The sequence below is a fragment of the Fringilla coelebs genome, assembly GCF_963513975.1.
Source record: "Fringilla coelebs genome assembly, chromosome: 12".
NCBI classification, from domain to species: domain Eukaryota; kingdom Metazoa; phylum Chordata; class Aves; order Passeriformes; family Fringillidae; genus Fringilla; species Fringilla coelebs.
Genome location: NC_140038.1, coordinates 5,709,933 through 5,729,317, shown reverse-complemented (window position 1 = coordinate 5,729,317; position 19,385 = coordinate 5,709,933). Strand labels below are relative to the sequence as shown.

Genomic DNA, 19,385 nt, shown 5'->3' with positions numbered 1-19,385 from the left:
CCAATGAGACTGCACCAAAACAAGAGATTTTGGGGCTGGCAGGGTGGGGGACAAGGAGGTGGCATCAGCCCTGGCAGGCACTGAGCCTGACATGGGGACACAGCCAGGAACCTGGGGTGGTCCTGGAACTCCGTGAGATCATGCAGGGGTCACTGGGCCCAGATGGGCACTGGAGAGTGTCCTTGGAGTGGGGATGGACTTGTGGAGGGGAGCGATATTGGAGGCCCTGGGTCCTGCCTTGCTGCTGAGGAGCCATGAATCCAGGGACACACAGGGCCAGGACATCCCAGTGGTTCCCCACGGTGGCTCTGCCGGCCTGTGGACCCCCAGCCACACCACCTTCAGCTGACATGATGAGGTGCCATGATGAGGAGGATGTTTTCCAAATCTCCCCACCTTCACCTGTTGCATTTGGGGCTGAGTCTTTCCCTTCAGTGGACATTGAGAGAAACTGGCAATGACCCTGTGATCTCTTCTGCACAGAGCTCTACAAAGCAAAGACAACATCTTACTGCCTCTGTCCTCACACAGAAGTGCTTCTACAGTCAATCACTGCCTTGCCTGCAACTCTCTGCTCTTCCCTCATCCTTCTCCAGGTAGGGGAACCGGGAGAGTTTCCAAATGGGTTGCTCCAAGGGTTCCTGCCCTGGCATAACACTGGTTCTTTTGGGTTTGCTGGACCAGTTCTCCCAGTATGATTCTCTTTTAGGACCAGTCCCTATGCAAACTACCAGTCATTCCTATCCCTTGTTACTTCACTGTGTTAATTATAATCATGAAAGGATCTTCTTCCTCATCTTACTTAGTTGTACCAAGACTTTTGAGGATGAAGGATACTTTTTGAAAAATCCCTCTTGCAAAGATGTTGCATTGTGATTTCAGGGTCTACCTCAGAAACCCGGTGCCTGCCGGGTGTGTCAGTCACCTCTCCTTTCCCCTCCCTGCCCCCTGCCGAGCACTGTCAGTCCTGGCATTCCAGAAGGGCGTGGAGTGATTGGCAGATTCAAAGGATGCCCTCTACCCCCAGGGGCGCATCGGGCCATCCAGGTGTCCTTTGTCACTTGAGACCTCCTCTCCTGTACCTGCTTGGTGGGATTCCTACCCCTTCCCTCCCCCTCTCCCCGGGGTTAAAAGAGCCAGCAACCACGCGGTTCGGGGAGTTCTGTTGGAGCTGTTGCTGCATTCAGAGACCTGTGGGCCACAATAAAGCTCTGGACCGAAACCCTCCATCAGAACCGACTCCTTTCCTTAACCATCGCCTTAAAGCTTCTCTGCCAGTCCACGGGAGGAGGCTCCATCCCACCATCACCAGAGCTCCTGCAAGCCAGGACTTGACTCCACATGCTCAGCTGCAGCATCCAGCTAGCCAGCATGTCCTGTCCGGCTATATTGGTATTATTCCAATACAAAGAGGCTCATGGAGGCTGGTGGACACTGTAACCAACTTGGAGTGGGAGTACCAGCACTCCCTGCTGCATACAGTCCTCTCCTATAATTCCTTGGAAGCCCAGCAGAGTAAAGACCTCTCTAGAGTTACAGGAGAACAGGAATTCAGCCCATCAGCATCATGGCCTGAGGACCCCATAGGATGGTCCCTCGATGTGCTGGGGCAGGACCTGCTCTGAATACTGACTGCAAGGGGTGTTCTCCTCTCAGGGACCCAAAACTGAAAAGCGAGTGGGACATTTGAGCTTCCCAGAGGTGATCCCATTTTGCTCTCCCCAGCCAGCATCAGACCCTCCCAGGGTTTCCCATACACACTGAAGCAAAGGAGCTTCTGGAGATGGAAGGAAACCAGATAACCATGGACAGCCTTTACAAGGGTACAGATAACCCAACCTTCAGCTTCGAGGTAAGTTCCCCTTCCCTTCCCTTCCCTTCCCTTCCCTTCCCTTCCCTTCCCTTCCCTTCCCTTCCCTTCCCTTCCCTTCCCTTCCCTTCCCTTCCCTTCCCTTCCCTTCCCGGTGCTCAGTTAATGATGTTTTCCAGAGAGAGAACAGACACTATGAGGAATGGGGTGGTCCACACAGTGAGAACCAAGAGGAGAGAAGAGAAGGGAGATTCTCCTCCTACTGCAGGTGGGATGATCTGCATAGATGTGTGAGCCCTGCCAGAGACAAACCTGGTTTGGGAGCAGAGTAGGGTGGTATTGAGGTGGGGACAGTGTCTGATGGCTCCGTGTGGCCTGGTAGGGTGCCACAGGCAGCTCTCTGTCCCCACAGCAGGTGATGGTGAGTGTGCTAAGGTTCCTTACCATGGCCCACCGGTACCACCTCCTGCTGGAAGTGCCCAGTGGGAGCCATGCTCATGGCCTGGCTCTGGTGGGTTGGTGCACTTGGGGTGGTTTGTCTTGGCTTGGGCTGATTTTCCATGTCCATCTTCTGCATCTCTCCTGTCACTGGCATGTGACTCTCCCCAGGAAGGCCCTGCAGCCGGCATCCAAGGCAAAGCATTTCTGCAAGGCTCATGCCAAGGTGTTGAGAAGAGTTGTCCTGGGGCTCCTTGGAGTAGGTGAGGACTGGGACTCCACATCCCCACCCCTTTGGCTGGCTGTGCCTCCAGACTCCACTGACTGAACACTGTCAGGTGTGTGGAGGTTGTATCCATTCCCAGCAGCCTCACTGCCCCCTCCTCACCCCACCACTGCTGCCCAGTTCTATCTCCACCTCACTGTCCCCCTGTCCATTCTCTACCTGCCCAAAGGGTTTACTGTGCTCTTTCTGCTTCCTGCTGGGGTGGTGCTCTTAAGCTCTCCTTATGCAAAGATGGAACCTCAAGGGTGGCCAGGGCAGGCCATGGGGAGGAAATGAACCTCGTGGTTGGCTCCAGTGAGTTGTGAACCCATGATCCTACAGCCCTGATGTTTCTGACTCCCCATGTGCCTTCTCCAGCCTACCTGTGCTACTTCATTGCGGCCTGCTACCTCAACTTCCAGCGAGCCCTTGCCTTGGTGGTCATAACTGCAGTGGTTGTCTTCTTCATCTGCTGGGAGGTCTTCCAGAAGCACTGTGGGGCAAAGGTTCTGCTGCTCCTCCGCCCCGTTGGGAAGTGCTTCCAGAAGTCCTGGCCGTGGCTGAAATGGTGAGTCAGGAGAAAGAAGGGCCAGATCCCTCCCAGCACCTGGGCTCCCTCCCATGGCTCTGCATGTGCCATGCTGGCACCTCACAAAGGGTGAGCATGACCCAGCCTGGGACCACTTAAAAGCCATTGCAGAGATGTCTGTCTGCTCTGCCTCAGTAGTGATGGCTGTTCACGGCCCTCATTTGTGCCTGAGCCCCATGTTACTGCAGCTACATGGACCTTACAGTGGCAATTCCATCACAGTCAGCTCCTGCCTTTCATGAGCTTCTGTCCCTATGGGGACATCATCTTGCTGACAGTCTGGGGTTTCCTCTGCAGGCTCCTGTGGGTGGCCCTCCTGGCAGGCCTGATTGTGTGGCTGGTTTTGGACACTGGCAGAAACCCAGAGCAGCTCATCTCATTAGGTGGTTTCTCCTTTTTGGTGCTGTTCCTGTTTGCCTGCTCCAAGCACCACGGTGTGGTACGTGTTCCAGGTGTGACCTGAGCATCATGCAAGGGGACTGATGGCCACCTCCCAGCACTGGAGAACAAGCACTTCCTTCCCCCTGATATCCCCTTCTCTGGAGGAAGCAGAAGCCCAGCAGAGCTGGGTGCAACCTGGGGAGCTGAACTGGTTGGGTGGATAGACCCCAAAACCACCTCACTGCTCTTCTTCCCGTTGCTCTGCTTCCCACTTCCCAGCCCAGGGCTCCCCTGCATGCCTCTGTCCTGTTTTCTACCATGTCCCTCATGGTGGGTCAGACTCAGAAACCCAGCACCAGACCCACACCTGGGCTTCAGGTGCCTTGGGAGCCTTAGCCAGAAGTGATTGAAGTCCTGGTGGCTTCCAGCCCAAACTGCTGCAGTGCTTTGGGCAGTCCCTCCATCCTGCTCCTCCAAAGGGTTATTGAACAAACAGTTTCAGTCTAGCAGGTCTGTGCTACCAATCATCATAAGGTCTTTGTGCTTGTATCCCTGGCAGGTTCTGTTCCAGCCAGTTCCAGAGTCTCACCAACTAATTTCTGGCTCTGTCACTAACCCATGTTTGTTGGTTTCTGTAACACTTTATTGGTCTCCCCATGATCTTCACCCCAGGGCAGTGTGTGGTGTTTGTCACCAGCAGCTGGAAACAAGAGAGGGAAGCCTTTAGGCCTTGAAAAGTTTTCAGCTCCTGTTCTGCTTTTTGTCCCCAGGTGTCCTGGAGAGCTGTTTTCTGGGGTCTTGGTTTGGAGTTCTTACTCGGACTCTTCGTCCTCCGAACGACTCCTGGCACCCAAGCTTTCCAGTGGCTGGGAGACCAGGTCCAGGTACTGCATCTACTCATCCCATCCTCTGCCTGTACCCTGAGATTAACAGGAAAAGCACAGCATGGCATGGGGAGGGGACATGGCAGGGATTGCATGCTCGGGACTGGAGGGAAGCCAACTCTTTCCTGGTTTTCTGCAGCTGTCCAGAGCCCTCAGTGTGCTCTCCCTTCCAGGCTGTAGTAGAGCCCTGTGGCTCTGGGACAACCCACCAGTATCCCTATCTTAGGTCTCAGAGGGTCATTCTCTGGTGTGCAGTGAAGTGAGCTGTGGGACAGGCCCTCATTAGGCAGAATGAGATATCAGGGAAGGACCTGATGGAGATCTCTGTCCTACAGTGTAATTTCTTCCCTTGCAGTACTTCCTGGGCTACACCACAGCTGGCTCCAGCTTTGTCTTTGGGAACACACTCATTGAAGAAGTCTTTGCCTTCCAGGTCAGTCAAGGAATGGGGAATGGGGCATGGGGAGGTTTTCTTCTGCTCTGCCTCTTTGCTGCGTCCTGGAGAGCACAGAGCTAAATGCAGCCAGATCTGCTGTGGTAGAGCTCAACCATCTCAGGGATGGATCTCCCTCAGCTGTGTACCTGTGGACTTCCTCAGTGCCACAGAGGATTTGCACTGGTCCCTGTCCCTCCTGCCAGCCTGGCTGAGTGTTGTGGCACCCCAGTAGTGTGGGCTGGCTGTGCAGTACCACACCATGCCCAGCCTGGTGCCCACGGGTGCTGGGATGTGTGGCTCAGCTCTCCTGTAACCCTGTGCCTTGCCTGCAGACCCTGCCCATCATTGTCTTCTTCAGCTGCGTGATGTCCATCCTCTACTACCTTGGAGTCATGCAGTGGGTTATTCTCAAGGTAGGGCCTCACTCCTTCATCTGGGATGGCAGTGGGAAGGAGAACCCATTTGGTTCTCTGTCTACTATGGTCAGCTGAGAGATGTCCTAGGAAAATTGTCACGGTACTAATTTGGGGTGATTTTTCCTGCTTAAAAGGATAGACACAACCCCTGTCTTTCTAGCATGTCCTCAGAAGGCCAAAAAATCTGAACCCTAGAGCTGATGTTTCCACCTGGTCTGGGGGTGCTTCCAGGATCCCCTCCATGCAGGGGCCAAACAGTGCCTGGCTTGGTGGGTATGGTGGCAGGGTGCCACTCTGTCATCACAGTGGCCTTGTCTTTCCCCAGATCTCCTGGCTGCTTCAAATCTCAATGGGCACCACTGCCACCGAGACTCTTAGTGTGGCAGGGAACATTTTTGTGGGACAGGTAAGGTCCTGGTCTGGCAGCAGATCCAGCTCCTCAGTGCTTGTTGCTGAGCCTGCCCTGGAGGAAGGGTCTTCTCCCTCCCTATGAGACCTGTGGCCCTGTATGGCCCCATCCTGAGGACAGCAGGGTTTTCTCCTCCACAGACCGAAGCCCCGCTGCTCATCCGCCCGTACCTCGCAGACATGACCCTGTCAGAAATCCATGCTGTGATGACTGGTGGCTTTTCCACCATCGCAGGCAGCGTGATGGGTGCCTACATATCCTTTGGGGTGAGTGCACGAGCAGCTGGATCCACATGCGCCCTGCCACTGACATGCAAGAACCGCCCCGGACTTGGGGATGGGGGAAGACCACCAGCAGGTGCCCCATGGACCTCTCCCATAGGCAGGATGAGAGCAGGGTGTCCAGTCTCACCTTGTCCCAAAGATCCAGCCCCACCTTTGCTGGCCTGGCCAGAACCCTGCAGCCCTGCCAGGTAGAAGGCAGTGCTATGGGACCCGTACCTGCACAGCGAGCAGAGCAAACCCCACAGAATCATGGGATAATACAGCCTGGAAAGACCCTCTGGTGGGGGGTCTCTGATTCACCCTCCTGCCAACTGAGGGGATGCCCAGGACCTTGTCCAGGTTGGTGGTGAACATCCTATGGATGGAGATCACCCCCAACCTCTCTGGTTTCCCCCACAGATACCTCAGACACAAGAAACAATTTTTCCTTATATTCAACTGAAACTGTGTCTGTGATTCTCACCTTTTCACTGGCTATCACTGAGCAGTGTCTCCTTTCCAACCCCCTTTTAAATAAAAACAGCAATACCCACCCCCCTTCCTCTTCTCCCAAGGGAAGAATCCCTGCTCATCCAGCATTGCCTGGGCACTTCTGGCACCAAGCCCCCAGGGATGCCCTCTCCAGTTCATCAGTGCTCCGAACAAACCTTTCCCTTAACCTGCTGCCTGAGCTCCTGCTATTTAAACATTAATTAGTCTCCTTAAATGGGGAACCAAAGGTGGAAGGTCAGAGAAATGAGACGTTGCCAGGGGAGGGGTGAGGCTGGGAGCTTGGCCCTTCGTCAGCAGGTAGAAGGTAACAGTGTTATTCAACCTATTGCTCTGATACCAATAAAAAGGGACAAGGAAGGGACAAGAACCATTATGATTAAGTAAAACAGCAGGAGAGATTAACATCACCAAGGCTACAATCGCTGCAGCTCCAGCATTCGCCTCCATGCAGGCAAGCTGCCCCATGTGCATGGGTGCTTGGATGGGAAAACAGCCAATTTTCCCACCTTCAGCAAGTGGAGAGCCCTGACCTGCTCTGAGTGTCACTGGCTGGTGCCAGCCACGTGCTGGAACGCCCTGGGGTGGCAGCTCATGGGGCACAGCCCCGTGCAGAGGTGCCTATGCCCCTGGTGTGCACATTGCAGATTGATGCAGGATCACTGATTGCAGCTTCTGTGATGGCTGCACCCTGTGCCCTCGCCATGGCCAAACTTGTCTACCCTGAAGTGGAGGAGTCCAAGTTCAAGGGCAAAGCAAGCATCCACCTCTCCCGTGGGTGAGTGTGAGGAGAGGGGCAGTGGAGCGGGGCTGCACGTGTCCATGTGCTGCAGGGAAGCCATGGTGGCACTTCGGGGCACGGGTGGCCCAAGGCTGGGAGAGCCCGTGATGTGCACACATCCATGGAGTGCACGCTGACCTGGCATGGGGGACGCCCAGCCAGATGAGTACATTGGGGTTGTTTTCCATGCAGGGAAGAGCAGAACATCTTGGAAGCTGCTAGCAATGGGGCTGCTGCCTCCGTGGGGCTCGTGGCCAACATTGCAGCCAACCTCATCGCCTTCTTGGCCGTGCTGGAGTTCATCAACGCTGCCCTGCGCTGGTTCGGGGAGATGGTAGACATCGAGGGTCTTACCTTCCAGGTATCCCCAAGGGCTGACAGATCCTGCATCCCCCACCCAACCCCACCTCTGCCCACTGCCTCAGTGGGCTGCTGAGACCCTTGCTGGGCTCTTGGCAAACGCTGGCAGTGGATCTCCAATCTGGCGGCTGCACAGGTCAGCTCTGAGTCGTTCCCTTCTGGGATGCTTTTCCCAGGTGATCTGTTCCTATGTCCTCATGCCTTTGGCCTTTCTCATGGGGGCAGACTGGGCAGACTCACCGCTGGTGGCTGAGCTCCTGGGGATCAAGATCTTCCTGAATGAGTTTGTGGCGTACCAGCAGCTGGCCACGTACAAGAAGAACCGTCTGATGGGCCTGGAGGAGTGGGACGGGAGCCGGAAGCAGTGGATATCTGTGAGGGCACCTGCCACCCTGCCAGGCACAGGGCAGGGATAGAGCCAGCTGGAATGGGGCATGGCACCTGGCTAGGCAGGGGGGTGGTGGGCAGGGAGGATCACAGAACCATTTAGTTTGGAAAAGTCCTCTAAGATCATTGAACCAGGATGATGGTGCTGGGAGTGGGAGGGCACCTATGTCCAGTCAGACTTGGATGTTTGCTAATGGCTGGGTATGGGAGGAAGGAGTCAGTGAAGCCCCTTCCCATTTATCCTGCTCCTTGATGGAAAGATCATGGTGCTACAGGGCCCCTTGTCCCCCCAGCCTAGCCTCCTCCAGGGAGAGCCTTCATCCTTGCTCCCAAAAACAGCTGACAGAGAAGGGGTTGGGGTGGGAGACTCCTCTCTATCATATCTATCTGGGAGCTCCACTGTGGTCCTGAGCTCTGGGTGCTCTGGGGCTGCTCCTGGCAGACATGACTATCCCCTGCTGCTGTGCCCTCCAGGAGCGAGCCGAGAGCATCACCACCTTTGCCCTCTGTGGATTCGCCAACCTCAGCTCCATTGGCATCACGCTGGGAGGCCTGTGTGAGTGTGACTGGGCACTCAGGGAATGGGCTCCTGGGTCAGGGAGCAAGAGCTCAGCTGAGGCAGGAGGAATTTGCTGTCCTCAAGCCTCCATGTTTGGTCTCTGCCAGATAAAAACCAGGATCTGCATGAGGCAACCAGGATGATTTTGCACTATACCCACTTGCCCTTGGTGGGCAAGAGCAGACCAAGGCTGGGTGTCACCCAGTCAAAGGGGAAAGAGCAGAGAGACTCTTGTGCTGGGGGTGCTCAGGGCTCTGGTGGATCACCCATGGGTGCAGGGTGGGCACACATCTCTGCCAGGATGGACAGACAGCATGCCGGGTGCTGGCTGGGATCACCACATCCTCCAGACAGCAGGAGTTGGGGTGGGCAGGGCACTATGTGGCAGGGCCAGCTGAGGACTGAGGAGGGTATCATGATGTCCCCATCTGTTCCCCAGCCAGTATAGAGCAGGAGCAAGGATCTGACTCACCCCCGTCTGTTCTGCCCCCACAGCTTCCATGGTGCCCCAGCGCAAGGGTGACTTTGCCTCCGTGGTGCTGCGGGCCCTGCTCACTGGCATGTGTGTCTCCATGCTCAATGCCTGCCTGGCAGGTAGGTCTCTGCCCACTGGCAGCAGGGCCAGAGAGATCCAGGGAGGGACAGGCACAGGGCTGAAGAGCCCATAAATGCAGCATTCAGGGACGGAGGTGGCTGGCCTGTCTCCCCATGGCTTTGCCAGAGCCTTCAAACCCTGCTCTCCCCTCATGGCTCTGCCAAGGGCACACGAAGCTCAACAGCTCTCCTGGGGCCCCTCATCCTCCTCTGGGCTGGAACATTTCAAGGGCAACTTTTGGAGTATGGCAAGGAGCTCCCTGAAGTCTTGGGGGGTAAGGTGGGACCTGCACAGTCCCGGGTACAGGATTTGCAATCAAGTATAGTCAGGGTGTGGGACTTGTGAGCAGGCATGGGGTACAGGGCTCACAGCTTGCTTGAGGTATGGAATTTGGATCCCAACAGAAGACCTTGTCCCGCAGGTCTCCTCTATGTGCCAACAGAGGTGGGTGACTGCACCATATTCTTCAGCACCACCAACTTCAGCTCAACCAGCTACACCATGTACACCTGCTGTAAGCAGCTCTTTGCCAGGTGGGTGTGAAGGGCCTTGGAGCCATCTGGTCCTGTCCAAGGACCAAGGTGCAGGGACAGCAGCTTGTCCTGACGCTGTGCCTCTCCTTCCAGCTCGGTGCTCCAGAATGGGACTCTGTCCTTCACGGGATCCTGGGCTGAGCAGGCAGAGAGCGTGCTGTGGCTTAAGGAGTGCTGTGCATACTACAACCACACGTCCTGTGCAGGGACATTCTAGAACTGGGGGAGCACCAGGGCCTACAAGGCCTATCCCCAAAAGAAAAAACCCCAACAGAAACCTGAGTGTCAGGTCTTCTCCACTCCAGTGCCAACAGACAGCTGCGTGCACCTTGCAACCTGCACCCTTAGGTGCTGGCCCTGCAGACACAAGGGAACAGCTCCCAAATAAATTATGGCAACCCTTGTGTGCTTGCCCTCAGACTCCTTCTGGCCCCTGACTATGGCTGTCCTACGTAGCACAAGGTCCTTTACTGGGGCTGTACCCCATGCCCACTGCACTGGGCAAGCTGAGCCCCTGTCTGCTGCCAACCTTAGGCTCTTCTCCCCCATGGGACATGGATGGGGTAAAGCCAGTGCTTGAAGGTGTTTCCTTTCCCCAAACACAAAGCCAGCACCATCCCACAGTACTTGGGTGCAGCTCTCCCAGAGGGACCACAGTGCCAGGGAACAGGCCAGTCCTTCTCTCTTTATTGCACTCGAGAGCACCCAGTCCCAACGCAGCCACGCTCTGTCATCGGTATTTTACAGTCACCCAAGGACAAAGGACCTGGAGCCCAGAGCATGCCAAGCTCCCAGCCCAGCCCCTTCCCTCCACCAGCTGCACTGAGCCACTGCTTGGGACCCCATCCTCCAGGGTGCTGGCACCCAGCACCCTCCTGCAACACCCTGAGGAAGGGGATGGAGGGTGGATGGGGTAGACAGCTCCTGTGCCTCTCCATCACTGCCTCGAGCCAGGGGTAGCAGGATTTGGAGTGGGTACTGCCAGCTGCTGCTGGAGTCCAGCATGTGCCAAGCAGGGGTGATGCTGAGCACCAGACTGTGCTGTGGGGCTAGGGCATACAGGGTCTATGTATGGCAGGGGGGCAAGGAGGAGAAATTCCTGTGGGCTAGACACCCCCACGTACCAAGGCAGGGCCTGGTATGGAGGGGAAGTCGACCCTTTGCCCTGCTCCCTGGAATCCCATGTGAGGTAGAGCATCCTTACTGTAGCACCAGCCACCATCCAAAGCAGCATGGCCCCCTTCAGCAGCCACCCAGCAACAGGGTGGGAGACTTCCCTGGGAAGCAGGGGAAGGCAGGAGTGCAAAATCCCATCCTTAGCAGCTGCTGGTAACAGTGGCAAACACCCTGCCTTGGAACCAGCCAACACCCCAGAGCCCCACACCATAGCAGAGGAGCCCTGCAGCAACTGCTGGAACCCTCTGCAGGAAAAAAGGGTGTGCCAGGGCACTGGGGACTGCCTGGGCACTGGTGGGGTTCTCATCCTTGACAGCGCTGGCAAGGCTTGGCCCGGTCACTTTATGGGGACACAAAGAGGGACATGAGGTGCTGGGAACCACGAGGGTGTCCAGGACTCCCAGTTTGCTTGGGAGCCAGGCAAGGACATTCTCCCTCGAGCCTACAAAGCTCGAGGACGAAGCTCTGCCCCTGCTTCTAGGAAGGCCTATGGAAAGTTGAGAGAGGAAAGCGAGTCCGAGCATGGAGAGGCACACGGCCCCACAGGCTCCAGCAGCAGCTCCTGTAGAGAGGTACTGGGGAGGTGGCCTGTGGCTCACAGCCCCCGTGGCCCCGGCCCAGCCACTCACAATTAGCACACACCACACAATGCAAGCGCTGCGGGCCGGGCAGGAGCCCCACGGAGAAGGCCACTGCCAAGGTCTCCCCTTCCCACACCGGTCACGTGCTGGGCCCAGGCTGGGGCCAGAGCAGGAATCTCAGCTGCAGCAGCTCTGACTACTGCAGGCAGCCAGCTCTGTTGCTCTCTCCTGACCTGGGTTTGCAGGCTGTTGAGGCCTCCCCTGTTTCTGCAGCTCTCCGGGAGCTCTTGGGGCTCACAGAAGCCTTGCGGGTGCTCTGAGGACTTGTCAGCACCTTCTTCTGGAGCTGGGGGCTGGACTGGGCAGACTTCCTGCCCAGGCTAGGACTCTTGGAGCCTTTGGGCTTGGCTGGCTCCAGCATCTTCAGGCCCAGGATGCTGCAGTAGTGATTGCACCTGTGAGCGGCCGGGAACTGCTCCAGCAGGGAGGGAAAGCAGCTCTCCTTCAGCCCCTGGTACCTGCCAACACAGCTATCCTCAGCTCCTGCTCTGCACCAGGAGATGTCCCACCAGAGCAGGGAGGTGAGGATGGAGCCTGACCATGGTTACCACCATGGCCCTTGCCAGGTAAGTGGCAGAGCTGGGGACAGCCAGGGCCACCCTGCTCCAGAGCTGGAAGTCACTCACCCTTTCAGGTTGGTAGCGATCCGCACGTTGGTCAACTTCCAGCCCACTCCTGTAATTTAAGAGGACAACCAGTCTCTGTCCAAAGAAGGACAGCTACCAGTAGCAAGGGCAGGTCATTGCCCTGGGTAGAGGGTTCCATGGCATGGCGTGGGAGAGAGGCAGGAGGGCAAGCCTGGGGCTTTTCTTTCTTTCCCAGGCTGTAGGGTGGTGATGGGCCATGGGCACCACACAGGAGATCCCCTTACCTTCCATGTCAGTCACGAGGATGTTTCCATTTGTCCACTGGTAAACCCAATGCTGGAAGGTGCAGCATTTGAGCACAATCTCCGAGGTGCCTCGTGCCACCAAGCTGCCATCTCTCTCAGTGACACAGTACTGCTCACAGGGCCTGCCAAGGTCCTCCTCCATTGTGGCATAAGGGATGTTGTTGGCCGGACGATAAATCAGGTACAGAGGAATTATCCTGTGTGGGAGTTCACAGACAGTGTCAGCACTGTGAGCTCTCCCTCCTCTGCAAGTGGAGATTCACACCACTGCCTGCAACCCTGGTTTTTGCCTTCCTCCCAGTATCCCTTCCATTTGTGGGAGTAGAGTGCACTGCCTTTGGGATGCCCCAACACCCACAGGGAAGCTTCCTACCATCCCCTGCAATGCTCTGCCAGGGCATTAAGCCAGTAGAGCTGCAGCACATCACTTACTCAGGCACTGCTCCAAAATCAGGGACTGCTCGTGCCTCAGCAGCAAAGATCTTGCAGTACTCACGACTGGAGTTTTGGACTTTACATTCCTGGAAATGCAAACAGAAGAGTCAAGAACCTGTTCCATCATGCACCACTGCCTCCCTGGGACCACTGCCAATTGCTTTCTTGTCCTGGTGGTCAAAGGGTGGTGGGAATGTCCTGAGCAGCTCCACATTGCTCAGATGGAAGAGCTGAAGCCAAGAATGGCAAGGACATGTCCAGCCCCCTGGCTAGAGCACCCCAGAGCATTTCAAAAGTGGAAGGAAATAGCAAAGATGGGCACAGAGCTGGGGACTGTCTGGGGACCAACTCACACACAGGTGGGGAGGGTGGGAGGGAGAAAGGTGGATGGTGGCCACAAGGATACCCACCTGGATGGTGATATCATAGTTCTTCTCGACAAGGCTGTTCTCATTCTTGGTCCCAAAGACGATGAAGTTGTGCACTTTGATGACGCAGGTGTGGCCGGACTCGAAGACAGGCTCCAGGCCGTAGATGGCCCTGGCGCGGCAGGCCTTGCGCAGGAAACCAGCGCCCACCTCCACGTCCTCGCTCACCACGCGCCCGAAGAGCTTATCCCCCCAATAGCCTGCATCAGCCAAACCCTTGGCAAACACCATGGGTGTCATCTCGATCTCCTCTCCAACTGGTGGGAGGAAGAGCTGGTGAGGGGGGGACAACATGGGCACGTCCTGCTTCTGCCCCAGAGCTGCCTGCCCCACTCAGCAAGGGGCAGAGTCACAGCTCATCACGTGGCCCTTACCTTCAATCTCTTCCCGCAGGATAAATCCTGACAACACTAGAGGAGACAGAAAGCAAAGAGGTGTCAAGGTCCTGACAGGATCCCACCTTGCTCCATGCACTTGCCCAACCAGGGATGGCAGGTAAGATGGTGGGAATCAGTTGGCACACAAAGGCAGAAGCACCTCACAGAGGTGGTGTTACAGAATGTGCCAAGGCTCCCCCACTGCAGCCTGGCACCAAGCCTTCTCTGCAGTTGGCCACACCGCCCCATGGCACACCCAGGAAGCTGTGAGAGACTGCTGAGGGCTCCTCACCTTCTGGGCTGAGCAGGAAATCTGTGGAGTCGGTGCCGTACTCGTTGCTGATCACACAGCGATAGACTCCGCAATCCTTCTGGGATGCCTGCACAACAGCCAAGGCTGCCTGGCCCTCATCACCAGCACTGGAAAAGAAATGGAGCATGGCCACATCCCCGTGCGGTGGTGGGGCCACAAGGGAGCCCTGTGACAGGCACTGTGGGTGGGCAACATACTGCCCTTGGGGGGATGGAAGAAGGCTACAAAGCCATCCCAAGGGCAGCCCAGCTGCTCCCCCAGTATGTCACAGCACTAGGAGTCCTGCCCTGTGGTTTGTATTAACAGAGATGCTTATCCTCCAGACAAGCCCTGCAAAATCTGGCTGGGATTGGGCTAAAGACTGATAAAGGTACTTGTTCCTGAGTGAGGCTGGGTCAAGGCTTTACAGAGAGAAGTGGTGGGACCCTCATCCTGAGACCACTGACTGAGCAGGCTCTGCTCTGGTTTGCTGGAAGGCAATGGCCACTCCTGCCCATCTTCCCCAGGTCAAATATCTGCCCCAGGAGACAATTTCTACCCCAGAATCACTTAACTTACTGTCTACTTATTATAAAGGGAGCTCAGGAGACACCAATGGCATCAGGCAAATCCTATCTGATATGGATGATGTTCCTACACAAATTGAAAACAAGCTGCACTTCATAGTAGACCAAATAGATGCAACCAGCCACCCAGCTGTCTGAATATGCACTATAAATATATGAACTATCTCTGTGCAAGGGCAGTGCCAAGGGATAGAGAGGGCACAGCCAGAGCTGCTTTTTCCCAGTGGTGGTTGCATGGAAGACCCTCCCAGCACTGCTGGGAGGCTGCCACCCTCACATGGATTCTTTGGGGTCCCAGTTTTTCAGTTCACATCCAGCTCTTGATTTCTGTGATGGGCATAACACCTTTTCTGCCCTCCCCAAGGTTTGGGTACCCAAAGCAGACACTCCAGATGGAGCATCAGTAAGAAATTTGTCATTTGGACAATCCTTCCCTCTGTGAGCACTGATATGATGAAGTGCACAATGTACTGTGCCATGCACTGAGCTTCCCATGCTGCCTTAGCAAGAGGGGCACCTTCACCCCAGTCAAGGCAAGGAGCAGCACGTGACAGGTGACAGTGTAGAACTGACAGGTTACCTCCTTTGGGCTTCAGCTACAGGGATCTCATCCTTGTACCACGTCAGCTTGGAATCACTCAATATATTGAAGAACTGGCACCAAAGCTTCAGGTTTCCCGATGCATCAGAAAATTGTTCTGCCCTGATCTTACGGACCACCTGTGGAGCTAAGGGTGCAAAAAGATGGGTGGTGAGACACAGAGTGCTGGCTGCAGCTCTGGGGACAGCCAGCCTACACCCACACTGCTGCTCAGGGCTTTGGGCATCATGTGTATGTCAGCATGTGTGACACTGCCTTCCCAGGGAAGGTCTCAGAGCTCCACTGAGGTAAAGAGTTGGGACACAAGTGGTACAAATTTGCTCAACAGTGCAGCACTGCAATACCCAGTGAGGCTTGGCCAGAGAGAAGGCAGAAAACCACTATGGAATACTGGGGGAAATATTCATCTACTAAAGTAGGGATTTATCGTGGTTACCCTTACTTTGCAAGAGTGCTGATTCCTGTGAGAGTATCACCTCGCTCCTTCAACCCCAGGATTATGCCTTTTTTAATTCAATGCCACAAGGAATCAAATTAGCATTGATGACAGACATGGAAGAGGAGTGTGTGTCCTGTGATGCCCACTGAATAATGGAATCAGAGTTTGGGTTGAAGGCACTTTAAAGACCACCTCATTCCAACCCTCTTGCCATGAGGAAGGACACTTTCCACTCAGCCAGGTAGCTCAGGATCCCCAACCGGCATCAGGCTTGATGAGGCCTAGAACACAGAGACCAAAACCAAGGGGATTCTATGATCCCTGGGGCTGGGGAAGCCCAGGCTGTAAGAGACAGCCACTGTCAGAACTGCTGCCTCTTGCATTCCTCATCCCTTCCTGCACTGGGATAGAAGTCCTGGGGGAGACTTTTGGCTTTCACACAGCCAAAGGCTGATGCTGAAAACCTTACAAATGTACAAAACTCATGTGGCCCCAGCTGACTATTACTGGCTCCCTTTGTAGGCAACAAGGCAATGAGCTTCATGGGGACTCTCTCTTCCCTCACCTTTAAATGGGTTATTAGCACTCTGGGACTCTGCTGGCTGTGCTTCTGGCTTGGCATCTCCAGGGACCTCTTCATCACCACCGGTGTCACCTGCAGGCTCCTCGTACAGCTTAGGAACCTCCAACGTGGCCATCTTCCTGGTGAGGGTTGGAGAGCACTGCTCTGAGGGAGAGGATGGAGCTGGGGCAGGAGAATGCAACAGGGACGCGTTCTTCCTGGACTGCCGTGGTGAAACAGTCAGACTTCTTGTGTGGCCCAGGCTCTCTGGGGATGCCTCCTCTTCCACCCCCACCTGTTTGGGTTTTGGCAGGTATATTTTGCGCCGGGCCCCCAAAGCGAGCTCTTCTGGTGTGGCACAAGGTAGCACTGCCAGAGGGTCAGCAGGGCTCTCTTCAGAGCTCACTGGAGGCAAATCAGAAAGATGAGGAGCCGCTCCAGCCGTGGGCATGCTGCCCACCACGATGGAGGGGACTGAGAGTGGGGGCGGCCCCTCGGCCTCAGGAGCCCCCCAGGTGCGTCTCTTGGGTGGCACAGGCCTGCAAGCCAGCATCTCCTGGCTGGTAACAAATTCCTCATGAATCATTCCTGTGATCCGTCTGGATGTCCTGGGGGTCAGAGGCAAGTTCTCTGCTGTCTGGAAGAGCTGGTTGTTTTGTACTTTTTCCAAAACTTTCCTTGAGGTGCGAGGGCTAAGGCCAGCAATGCCTATCTCTGGGATCATGCCTTCCCCTGCATTTGGCTGCTCCTTGTCCCCAGAGTCAGTGTCCCCTTTTGTGGCATCCTTATTGCTATCTGACATTTTTAGAAGAAGCAGCAGGTAGTTCTTTAAGGAAGAAACCAGGTTTTTGTGCTGCATTTTCTCCTCCACAGACATCTCCTGAGACCTCTCAGAGCCGGGCAGAACCAGAGGTACCTGTGGCTGAACCTCAGAGACTCCTTCCCAAGTCCCTGAAGATGCTGCTGGTTCCTGGCATGGAGCTGTGGCTGTTAGGAGTCCTCCCTCCTTCCCTTGAGGTCCCATGGGCACTGGCATGGCATTCTCCTCCTCTGAAGTGATGGCTGAAAACATCTCTCGTGGGGCAGATCCATCTGTCGTTGTGATTTCCGTTTCTCCTCTCGCAGGAGGCAGCAGCTGGGCTCCAGACAGGACCTCTCCTGCAGTGGCCTCCGTCCCTGGGCTTCTGTTAGATGCCAGCAGTGCCTCCGGAGCCCCTGACGGCCTCACTGCAGGAGCAGGAAGTGGCTTTTCCTTGGCAAGAGGAACTGAAGCAGGAGCTGCTGTTTCATTTTGGGTGTTCTGATGACCCAAAGGTGTCCCTTCTGCCTCCCTGTGCACTGCCCCAAGACATGGCTCTGCTGCATCACTCCCTCCTGTCCTCACACCAGGCTGGCTCCCAGACAGCTCTGCTCCTGCCTCTTTGCTCTTCCCATCCTTGACTGTCTGACATGGGGTTTGTTCAAGAGGAGCGTTTTCTCCAGGTTCTGGAGGAGTCAAATTCTTCAGCAATGACTCTTCCCCGCCTTGGCTTTTGTTCTCTTGATTTAACAGTCCTTGCTGAGTCTCTCTGTCCTCAAGAGCATGGGAATGTCTTTCTGCCTGTTTCCTGGGGGGTGGGTGCTCCTTGCCAGACTGTCCATGGTCTGGAGAACGTGCTGGTGGCTTCGGTGGCTCCTGAGGCCTAAACCGAGGATTTGTCCTTTTCACAGCTCCCCTCGTTTCCTGGCAAACAGGCACCTCTTTCCTGACCTCCTCTAGCTTACTGGCTTGCTGACTGGTCTCTTGGGTTGGACTGGACACTGGGTGCTTTAGGTCACCAGGAGACTGTCCAACTCTTGCTGCAACCTAGTTAAAAAAAAGGGAAGGAAATTAGCATCAAGTTACTGCCTGGGTCTGTGCAGTCGTACTTGTGGGCCACCTGTACCATATGGCACTGCCCAACTTCTTGGATCATGGGAATTACCCTGATACCAGTGTTACTCTGAGATCCAGGGTCTTCTGGTTTCACCATCATCCCACAGGAGTGAGTCCCACCTGTCAGGCTGTACAAAATGTTTCTTCTTTTAATCAGCTCCAACCCTTCTGCCTTTCAACACCCTTGCTGTGCACAGAGGCAAGAGATCTGCCTTTCTACATCAATCAGTGGCTTTTAGTCCAATCTCCTCTGACTCCCTGCCTTCCCAAAGAGCGAAACTTTCCCATATTTACCAGCCACTGCTGACACCTTGCATAATTCCCTTGATGTTTCTAAAGACTGAGTGCTCCCCTATGTGCACTGTGAGATGGGGCAGCTGGCATGTCACACTCTATCAGGATGAGGCTGCCCAAATGATTTATAGGGAAACCATACACCCTGACGTTATCAGCACTATTCAACCATTCTGTTTCTCTGACGTTTGGGAAGCTCAAATGTTTCCGACCGCAGCTGCACCCAGCAGACGTGTCAGCGAGCTGCCTGCTGTGATGGCCAAGCTTTATCCTGAGGAGAACTGCCCAAATCCTCCAGCCAAGGAGCACAGGCTATTTTTGTAGGGGAGGCAGCGATACTATGGTGCACACTCTGTGAGCATCACCAGGACAATGGCACGGGGACAGGGCATGCCCACAATGGCACCCTGCCACCATCGTATTTTCTGAAAAATCCTCTTTGCCCAGCATTTCTCTCCTGGGTAGCTGAGAAGCCTCAGAGAATAAGGAAAACAGTATTATCTCAGTTGTTTCTCCTGTGTTTTGCTGCTTTGGAATGTGGTTGGAGATTTATCTAACATATTGAATTGTATTAACTTAATGACCAATCGCGGTCCAGCTGTGTTGGGGCACTAGAGAGAGTCACAAGTTTTTCTTTATTATCTTTTAGCCTTCTGTCTGTATCCTTTCTCTATTCTTTAGTATAGTTTAGTATAGCCTTCTTTAATATAATATCATATCATAAAATAATAAATTATCTTTCTAAGAACATGGAGTCAGATTCGTAATTTCCTTCCCTCATCTGGGGACCCCAAAAATACCACACAACACCCTTCCACCCTGGAGGATCTGCTGCTAAGGATTTTCTTCTGAGGTTCCTCACTTGAGTGTTACGCCCCCCAAAATGAACACTGTGGGAAAGGAGGGCTCTGGCACTGAGACCTCTATTTTGTGCTGCTTTTGCTTCATTGGGTAGCTTGGGAAAAAGAGGAAAGGTAGCACCATTTCCTCAGTAAGCCCTTTCACAAGCAAATAAATAGAATGGTTTGTGCTGGATGGGACCTTAGAGCCCATCTCATTCCACCCCCTGCTATGGGCAGGGAGAACTTCCACTATCCCAGGTTTCTCCAAGACCAATCCAACCTGGCCTG

At 55.0% G+C, this 19,385-nt stretch overlaps 2 protein-coding genes across 2 annotated transcripts in view; one reads left to right on the top strand and one right to left on the bottom strand.

Annotated features, from left to right (window-relative positions):
* Positions 1–507: 507 nt before the first annotated feature.
* Positions 508–10,129, top strand: LOC311158580 (sodium/nucleoside cotransporter 1-like). Its single transcript, XM_084214086.1, has 18 exons — positions 508–596; positions 1,726–1,852; positions 1,990–2,078; positions 2,420–2,511; positions 2,892–3,081; positions 3,400–3,541; positions 4,254–4,367; positions 4,723–4,800; positions 5,136–5,216; positions 5,545–5,625; positions 5,769–5,894; positions 7,049–7,179; positions 7,375–7,543; positions 7,719–7,916; positions 8,404–8,485; positions 8,984–9,082; positions 9,505–9,616; positions 9,710–10,129. Exons 2-18 carry the CDS (start codon positions 1,784–1,786, stop codon positions 9,831–9,833), a joined length of 1,977 nt encoding a protein of 658 aa, XP_084070212.1. The 5' UTR covers positions 508–596; positions 1,726–1,783; the 3' UTR covers positions 9,834–10,129.
* A 1,252-nt stretch (positions 10,130–11,381) lies between these two features.
* ALPK3 (alpha kinase 3) overlaps positions 11,382–19,385 on the bottom strand; it is a 30,911-nt gene continuing 22,907 nt past the window's right edge. The window contains exons 6-14 of the mRNA XM_084214085.1: positions 16,050–17,892; positions 15,025–15,172; positions 13,858–13,985; positions 13,563–13,598; positions 13,171–13,445; positions 12,758–12,846; positions 12,305–12,522; positions 12,060–12,108; positions 11,382–11,891 (exon numbers count right to left, since the gene is read on the bottom strand). Coding sequence (XP_084070211.1) covers positions 11,570–11,891; positions 12,060–12,108; positions 12,305–12,522; positions 12,758–12,846; positions 13,171–13,445; positions 13,563–13,598; positions 13,858–13,985; positions 15,025–15,172; positions 16,050–17,892 — 3,108 coding nt within the window. The 3' untranslated portion in view covers positions 11,382–11,569. The remainder of the gene's footprint in view (positions 11,892–12,059; positions 12,109–12,304; positions 12,523–12,757; positions 12,847–13,170; positions 13,446–13,562; positions 13,599–13,857; positions 13,986–15,024; positions 15,173–16,049; positions 17,893–19,385) is intronic.

Excerpts from the sequence above, each read along its gene's own strand:
- LOC311158580 (XM_084214086.1), top strand. The coding sequence starts at position 1,784 with ATGGAAGGAAACCAGATAACCATGGACAGCCTTTACAAGGGTACAGAT. Across the intron at positions 2,079-2,419 it reads AGATTCTCCTCCTACTGCAG|GAAGGCCCTGCAGCCGGCAT; the intron begins GTGGGATGATCT and ends GACTCTCCCCAG. Across the intron at positions 3,542-4,253 it reads GCTCCAAGCACCACGGTGTG|GTGTCCTGGAGAGCTGTTTT; the intron begins GTACGTGTTCCA and ends TTTTGTCCCCAG.